General features: G+C 33.8%; 1 protein-coding gene across 1 annotated transcript; it reads left to right on the top strand.

Moving 5' to 3' along the window:
- The first annotated feature begins 5,522 nt into the window (after positions 1–5,522).
- Positions 5,523–9,101, top strand: LOC150036089 (uncharacterized). Its single transcript, XM_090313562.1, has 5 exons — positions 5,523–5,921; positions 6,070–6,127; positions 8,552–8,664; positions 8,779–8,924; positions 8,972–9,101. Exons 1-5 carry the CDS (start codon positions 5,523–5,525, stop codon positions 9,099–9,101), a joined length of 846 nt encoding a protein of 281 aa, XP_090169688.1.
- The last annotated feature ends 261 nt before the right edge of the window (positions 9,102–9,362 follow it).

The raw sequence follows: 9,362 nt of genomic DNA, 5'->3' as shown, positions 1-9,362 counted from the left end.
TATTTATGCTAACAAGTGATATCAAAGCATGAATTTCATGTTAGATTGTCGGATTTTTTATCGTTTACTATTATTTATGATTCAATTATTCGGTAAAAAAAAAATTTAAGATTTGTATAATAGATGATTTCGATTTTTGGCATCATAGATTTAAGTTTGAAGATTATTGATCATTGTTCGGACCCGTTATTTTGGGCAAATTGTTTGTAAATTGAGTCTTATAAATTTATTTCGTTTATGGCAATTTTTTTGTGAAAAAACTCAACATAGAAGTGAAAATTGGGATTTAGAGTGCAAAACCGGCAGGTTTCTGTGTAAGGTACTACTTCGTCATATTTTGTGCCTCATTAAATGTTTTAACTATTTGTCTGCCATTTTTTGTACGTCATGCATTCTTTTAGAATTGAATTTGTTTTTCCTAGGCACAATTATTGTAAAAGTTGGCTGAAAATTAGGACTTTTTGAAGACCTAATAAGGGTTAAGTGGGTTTTATTCAACAAAATTAGTAATTTAGATTTGATTGATATTTTGGTGAATTCAAATTTAAATTTGGTTGATAATATTTGGTGATAGTTACATGTTTATGTTGCTTTGATTGTATTATATGTATGCAATTATTAAGTGAATTTTGATAAAGACTATTTGGTATTCTTCCTCATTTATTTTGTACAATAATATTATTATATTATTGTATCTAAAATTTTAGATTGAATTGGTCAAAATAATATGTTACCATCTAGATTAGTTTAATTCTAAAATATAAGATGTGCATATTTATTCATTTATGTGAATGATTATCAGTCCAAACAAAGATAATTATTTGGTCAAATTGTGGGTATGCATGTGGTAATGAGTATGTGACAATTATAAAGATTGTTTATGTGAAAAATAGTCGGTCCAAAGAAAGACTGTTTTTTTTACAAAGTTCATTATCAATACTTCGATTACTCCATTGAGAGTACCATTTACAATTAGTGTATTTGCCCATATCAATGTTGTGTTATGTATCTTATAAAAGGGGCCCACTACATATGTGAAATTATTTTTCATATTTTAATTATGAGTATATGTATTATTGTTTATTGTTTCAATTGGTCTTACTCAAATATCTCGAAATCTGAGTTCAATCCCTAAATTGAATGGATCGAAGTTCAAGATTTGGAAGGAAAGCCTGGAGATACTTCTCGAGTGAATAGATCTGGTGAAGGAAACCATGAGGTCCGTAGCGGAAGCGGGATCAGTCTCAATTTTCAATTTTCCACATAATTAAAATTATAGAACTACAAAATATGCATTATACAAAGTTTACAGCATGCTAATCGAAGGAGGAAAAAGGGAAGAAGTAATACTTACCCTTGAAGTCAAAAAGTCTTCATGTATTCCCTCGATCCGATCACGAACTCTCGTCATACTGCAATCTCAAACAGAACAAAATCAAGTGGCTACGACCACAAGTGAACCTCCTGTATTCTCCTTAGGGATTGAGAATAAGCAGGAGAAGTAGGCTCTGCTATCCTTTTGGGAAGAGGGAGAGGATTTTATATGAAAGCAAGAAGTAGGGATGGATTTCATGTTAGGAAGCCATTTTCCACACACAGACCTTCTGTGTCTTTTCTTCTCGTAAAGAAGTGACATCGTAAAAACTTCTCTCATTCTTTTTGGCCACACGATTGATAGAGAGAAAAAATAGGGAGGGAGTTATTTTATAACTCCCTCAATCAATTTAATTCAAAATTAAATTGAATTTAATATATATATATATATATATATATATATATATATATATATATAACACTAACTTATTATATGTATATATAACTACGTGTTATATCAAACATAACACATAACCTATAGTTTTTATTTCTCTCAATCATTCATGGTATTTAGTATAAATCACATTTATACTAAATTTAAGGGACAGTTGCAAATATAGACATTAGACTCAAAGTATTAGCAGATATAATATAATATAAAAAAAATTACGAATATGATCAAATTTAAATAGTCTATCAATGATAGACCATATGATTGGTAAGAATCTTTCAGTGATAGACCAAATCACTGGTAAGAGTCTATCAACGATAGAAGTCTATCGTTGATAGACTTGTCTATATTTGCAATTTTTTTTAAATGATGTTATACACTTAGTTATTATTCCTAAAAATGCTACCAATTGTAATTACCCTAAATTTAATTATATGAATCTCATCCATATATATAGTATTTGAATCATATTCAAATATTTAATTTCTCTTGAAATAAGTTTTATGTTATAACGTGTCGAATACATTATATTAATTATATCACATATAATTAATTCTCTCAATTAATTTGATCAATTAAACTTAATCCAAAATTAATTCTCAATAATTCCAGTTGATCTATTAAAGAGACCTTGTAGACCTGTAGATTAAAACTCCAATGGTACATAAATAATTATTTAAACTCTTTTTTTTTTAAATTATTCAACATCCATTAACTTTCGGTCACTCCACTAAAGACTAACAACTACACTCTTCGCACTATAGATATATTTCTTTGTCCATTGGATATAATCAATCAACAATGCAATGACCCTTACAAATTGCTCGTAACTACAACTGGGTCAAAAATTGTCGTTTTTCCCCATTAGTTACATCTAACTACTTAAGTACCACTAATCCCTATAATGAATAATAAGTCATAGTCCAACAATGACAAAATCTCTCTCGGGCTAAGAGAGAGTGTGGCCACCTTGTTCAAGCTCCAAAATCAGCTCTTAAGGGAGCAATTTATCTACTTACCCCGACATCAGGGAATGAGTGAGTTCGGTTGTGTGTAGTTGTGTTCCCAGCTCCCCAATCAGACGAATCCCAAAATGGTAGGCATATTAAGTCGGTGGTCTAGCCACTCTCACCGATGCAAATTAAAGGACCGCTTTCATAGACAGGAATTCACAACTCACTCAGGATTCAGGTCATGTCACCTATGGCTATTTTGGTGAAATGTAAGTCTCTACTATTAATGATCATATCATTTGTATAGGATACCCCCACTCACATGTCTCCACATGAATGATCAGGATCAGATCATTTGTAGCACTTTACAACACTTATAACATCTACAAAACGGGTCGTATCTGTAATGTCACCAGGATAAGGTACCCAGTCTTATCCATCTACTACAAACCATTTAGGTTATCATTTAAACATGATCCTCTTGTATGTCTCTACATACATGTTTAAACTACATATAATAACCTAGGATCGTTATTTATTGGATTGAGTTTATGTTCATAAAATAACAATTATTATAATAATAACAATTTGTTTATACTTAATTTACAAACTACGAGAATACAAGAGAGGTTTAAGATACCAATCCCAAAAATCTCCCACTTGTCCTAAAGCTTAGGGAGCCAAATGTACAATAAAAATAAAGTGCAAAATACAATAAACTAGGGCATATACTATACCCCAGTAACATCTCCCACTTGCTTTAGACAACATACCGCATATCCCATAGACCTAGACTTTCTAGATGACCCTCGAACACTTTAGTCGTGAGAGCCTTTGTAAACAAATCAACAACGTTATGCTCCGAAGCAATCTTCATGACAATCACATCACCTTAATGCACAATCTCTTGAATCAAGTGATATTTTCGCTCAATGTGTTTGTCTCTTCAATGACACATAGGTTCCTTAGAATTTTCCACAGCACCACTATTATTATAATAAAGTGTGATGGGCAAAGACATATTTGGAATAACTTCCAAATCAGTAAGAAACTTCTTAAGCCAAACAACCTCTTTAGCAGTTTCATAAGCAGCTACATATTCGGTTTTCATAGTGAAGTCTGCGATATATCCTTACTTGATGCTTCGCCAAACTATAGCTCCTCCATTTAAAGTAAACACTAACCCTGATATGGATTTTCGAGAATCCCGATCAGTCTGAAAGTTAGAGTTTGTGTATCCTGTAAGGATCAAATCCTTATCTTCATACACAAGCATATAATCCCTCGTTCTCCGAAGGTACTTGAGGATTGTTTTTACCGCTGTCTAGTGATCTAATCATGTATTGGATTGATATCTACTGACAATCCCTACTGCATAGAAAATGTCAAGACTGGTACATACGTTGCATACATAAGGCTACAAACAGCCGATAAAAGGGGAATTCGTCTCATTGCTTCAACCTCTTACGGAGTCATAGAACACAATTCCTTAGACAATACAATTCCATGCCTAAAAGGTAATAAATCCTTTTTGGAATTCTACATCGAATATCTAATAAGTATCTTGTCAATATACGATGCCTGAGACAAGGATAACTTTTTTCTTTTGATCTCTGGTGATCTGGATCCCTAGAATAAACTGCGCCTCCTAAATCTTTTATTTGGAATTGGGCAGCCATCCATTTCTTTACATCAGTCAGAAAACCTACATCATTCTCAATGAGTAGAATATCATCCACATATAGAACGAGAAAAGCTATTGAGTCGTTGATGATTTTCTTGTAACGAGGCTTATTAACATTCTAATTAAAGCCATAATATTTTATCACAATATCAAATCTTATATTCCAATATCGAGATGCTTGTTTCAGGCCAGGACCTATTAAGCTTGCAAACCTTTTTCTCTTGATCTTGTTCAATGAATCCTTCTGGTTGATTCATGTAGATGGTCTCCTCAAGATTGCCATTCAAACAACCAGTCTTAACACTCATTTGCCATATTTCATAGTCATAATATGTGACTATGGACAAGAGAATTCTAATAGACTTTAACATGATAACAGGTAAGAAAGTTTCTTCATAGTCCTTTCCCTCAACCTAAGTATAACACTTTGCCACATGTCTACCTTTAAAGATCTGTACCTTTCCATCTACACCTTTTTTTCTCTTGTAGATTCACCTACAACCTATAGATTTTACCTCATCAGGTTGATCTACAAGCTCTCAAACATAATTGAAGTACATAAACTTCATTTCTTGATTCATGGCTTTAATCCATTCATCCTTGTCAACATCTTCCATTGTTTGTTTATAAGACGATGGATCCTCAATACCATCATCAGCTATGTTGTCTTGGGCTTCTGTTAAACCCGTGTAGCGTACAAGTGGGTTTATAATCCTTCCACTACGTCGAGGCAATCTCAACTCTTGAGATGGATGCATATGACTGGATGAACGGACATCAACCTTGTTGATGTATTAGCCCCTTCAACAATCATTGTTGAAGTCTCAGTACATTTATTAGAAACTTCACTTAAAACTATTTTACTTCGTGGTTTAGGGTGCTAGAGAGATGCATTGAGTCTAACCTTGTTCTTAATTTTGAAAAATGTCATTTTATGGCCTCACATGAAATTGTCTTAGGACACATTGTTTTTTAGCATGGAATTGAGGTAGATCCTGTTAAAATTGATCTTATTGCTAAGCCCCCTTACCCCACAAACATAAGGAAGGTTTGATCTTTTCTTGGACATACAAGTTTCTATCGCAGGTTTATTAAAGATTTTAGCAAAATTGCTTAGCCGATGACCTCTCTTCTTCACAAGGATGTGGCTTTCAAGTTTAATGATGAATGCAAGGCAAGCTTTGACGTGCTGAAGAACACCTTGTCGTGTGCTTCGGTTATTCAGGCTCCTCGTTGGGATCTTCCCTTCGAGATTATGTGTGATGCGAGCGATCATGCTGTAGGAGCAGTTTTAGGACAGAAGATTGATAAGAAATATCACATGATCTACTACACTTCAAAGACCCTCAATCTGGCTCAGTGTAACTATAACACGACAGAAAATGAGTTTTTAGCTGTTGTTTTTGCTTTTGAAAAATTTCGCTCTTATATTATTAGATCTGAAGTAGTTGTTTTTTCTGATCATGCAGCTTTACGCTATCTCATATCTAAGAAGGATTCCAAGCCCAAATTTATTGAGGTGAGTTCTTCTCCTTCAAGAGTTTAACCTGAAGCTTCAAGACAGAAAGGGATGTGAGAATGTCGTCATCGATCACTTGAGCAGGCTTGTAGCTGACAGTGGTTGTCTTAGTTCTGATGGAGACTTCCCTGACCATACACTGATGCAGGCAGACAGTATTTCTATTATTCCCTGGTATGCTGACCTCGTTAGTTATTTGACTACTGGTGAGTTCCCTTTGTTGGGTTGTATGTCCTAAAACTTGCAGTTTGTAAAGTCAAACACATTCTATTATCAATAAAGATGTTATTAAACTTTTCTTAAATAAAGATGTTATTGAAACTTTAAATTTCATTCATACAGTCTAAATCCAATAGACTAAGATCCATGGCTCTTACATGAATACTTGAACTTTATGTAGGGACATAAGAATGGATCAAGTTCGAGTAAATAGCCAAAATGGTCTATAGTATACGAATAAGATTGGGTGCCTTATTCTGATAACACTATTGGATGCGACCTACTCTATAGCGGTTACAAGTTGTTGTAAAGGTGCTACAAACGAAGTGGTCTTGATTCATCCATGTATTGACATGTGGAGTGGGGGCATCCTATGCAATGAGTTGGCATAAGATCGGACCAAGAAAAAGTTACTCTTACTTATAACGCTATTTACTTTTTAAGACTAACTATTTCGCTTATATGACCTAGGTAACTCGATCTTAATCTTGAGCTAACTATGAACTCCTATTTATTCAGAATTATCTTTAGATTTGCATAGGTGAGTGTTGGCTCAACAACGCCGACTCAATAAGCCTCCCATTTCAGAGGTAAGACCAACTAGATAATTGGAGACATAGGATGCAAGACGGAATTCATGCCTACCTGATTTAGAGATAGGAGAAAGGTTGTTCTCTTAAGTATTGAATCCAGGTCTTGAACAAGGGACCCCACCATCTCATTGGCCCGAGAGGGATCCAGTTTAGTGATTGGATCACAAACCAATTGTTCATTAGAGGATCAATAGGAACTTAAGAAATAAGACGTAATATCGGGGGTAAAATAACATATTGACCCAGCCGTTATTACGAACAACCTGTGAAGGGTCGACTTACTGGTTATGGTTAAATCATGTGGACACAAATATATCTACAGTGAGAAGAGTGCAACTATGGAGCTATAGTGGTGTGACTTGATAGTTAACGAATACTGATTAATTCGGTCTACAGAGTTTTAGCCAATTAATCTTATATCGTTGGAGCTTATGATCTGTAGGTCCATAAGATCTCTCTACTAGCTCGTAAAACATGAACACCTTGAATTATTAAATTGAGTGAATTTGGAATGATATCAATTTGAACTGTTCAAATTGAATTTTAATTTGAAAATGTTCAAGTTGAATTAGGGTTTGAATTTGAATAAGTTCGAATTTGAATTAGGGTTTGTATAATTATATATTTGATATAATTAACGTTTAATTTATTGGAATTAAACGAAATTGGAGAGTTTATAATATTTAAATCTTGATTTAAATAACAATTACATGAATAGGATTCATGTTTAAAATTAGGCATGTGATCAATTTAAAATTTTATATTAAATTAATTAATTAATTAATTATGTTTAATTAATTAAAAATAAAATTAATTTCCAATTTTAAATTCAATTTAAGAAATTGAATTTTGTAATTTAGATTTGGTTAATTAAGAATTAATGAAATCAAATTTTTATTAGTTATAGAATTAATTAAAAGGAAATAAATTTGAAACACAAATTGGAGTTCAAAGTGGGTTTTTCCCACATTTGAACCTAGTAGGAGGTGTTCCTCCTTGGCGTTCAACACCTAGCCCACTCCAATGTTGTTGAATGAGATGTCATTGAGCTGACTCATGAGTGCTTGCATGCACTTAATGAATAAAAAGGCTCTGAATTTTTTAGATATAAAAAATAAAAAAAAAAGGCTTTCTGATTTTGGGAAAATGCTACCAGTGTTCTTCTTCCTCAAAAACCCTCTCTAATTCCCTCACCAATTTCACTCCACTTTGAGATCTACCACTTAAATTCAAGGCTGAGAATGGTAGAGAAGATCACTTGGTGGTTCATTGAAGATTTGGAGGTGAATTAACGTGAAGGGCAGCTTGGATTGGAAAATTTCATCAAAGGTATGTGAAACTTGAAACCCACCTTTTGGTTTTCTAAAATAGCATGCTTTAGAACTCAAATTAAATGTAATTATAGTGCTTATTGATTCTGTTTTCTTTCGTTGCATGCTTGTATATCCTATCACCCTTATGGAATGAACAAGCATAGACGAGATAAATTAAAAAGTGAGTCAAAATATTATGTCTTGGAAGAGCCTTACTTGTGGAAATTCGGTGCTGATTAGGTTGTTAGAAGGTGTGTCCTTAATAACGATTTATTTTTTGTTCTAGAATTTTTTCATAAGCATGCATATAATGGCCACTTTAGGCCCAAAAGAACCACTAAAAAAGTCATAGATTCTGGTTTATATTGGGATACTTTGTTTAAGGAAGCATATTTTCTTTGTAAGACTTGTAAATGTTGTCAAAAGTCAGGAGGTTTGTCTCGTAGGAATGAAATACCACAAGTCCCTATTCTTTTCTTTGAGATGTTTGACGTATGGGGAATAGAATTTATGGGACTATTTCCTTCATCTTGTGGGTTTAAGTATATTCTTTTGGCAATGGATATGTTTCCAAAAGGGGTGAAAGCAAAGGCCACTACTACTGATGATGCTAAAGTGGTCGTAGGGTTCTTGTAGTCTAACATTTTATGCAGATTTGGCTTCCCTAAAGCTATCATCAGCGATTAAGGATCATATTTATGCAATCGAGTAATTTCTTCCTTGTTGAAAAAGTATGGTGTACAACATCATATTGCCACCTTATACCACTCTCAAACGAATGGGCAAGCAGAGGTGTTCAACAAGGAGGTGAAGGCTATTTTGGAGAAAGTGGTCAACCCAGGAAGGAAAGATTGGAGCCTTCGGCTTGACGATGCTTTGTAAGTTGACAAAACGGCCTTCAATACCCCTATTGGGATGTCTCTAGGATGGTCTATGGAAAAGCTTGTCATCTTTCAGTTGAGATTCAGCATAAGGCATATTGGGCAGTAAAGAAGTGCAACTGGGATTCTGAGGCAGCTGGGGAGGCTTTCGTCTTTTACAGCTTCAGGAATTAAAAGAGCCCAGGTTAGAATCATTTGAAAATTCTCTAATCTACAAACAAAGAGCAAAAGATTTTCATGACAGGATGAATGCACCAACGAGTTTAAGGTAGGGTAAAAAGTTCTTTTATATAACTCCCATTTGAAATTATGCCTAGAAAACTTCGATCAAAGTGGTTTGGGCCATTTGGCATTTCTCACGTTTACCCCTATGGTGCAGTAGATATCATTAATCTTGAGATAGAGAAAAATTTGAAAGTGAATGGGCACAGATTG

The sequence above is a fragment of the Benincasa hispida genome, chromosome 5 (genome assembly GCF_027475165.1).
Source record: "Benincasa hispida cultivar pf3 chromosome 5, pf3_genome.v1.1, whole genome shotgun sequence".
In the NCBI taxonomy this organism is placed as follows: domain Eukaryota; kingdom Viridiplantae; phylum Streptophyta; class Magnoliopsida; order Cucurbitales; family Cucurbitaceae; genus Benincasa; species Benincasa hispida.
The sequence above is the reverse complement of the archived record's forward strand: the minus strand, read 5'-3'. Positions and strand labels throughout refer to the sequence as shown.

Bases quoted from the DNA above. Each gene is read 5' to 3' on its own strand.
- LOC150036089 (XM_090313562.1), top strand. From the start codon at position 5,523: ATGACCTCTCTTCTTCACAAGGATGTGGCTTTCAAGTTTAATGATGAA. The intron at 5,922-6,069 runs GTGAGTTCTTCT...ACACTGATGCAG, and splicing joins CCAAGCCCAAATTTATTGAG to GCAGACAGTATTTCTATTAT. The intron at 6,128-8,551 runs GTGAGTTCCCTT...TATGGGGAATAG, and splicing joins CGTTAGTTATTTGACTACTG to AATTTATGGGACTATTTCCT.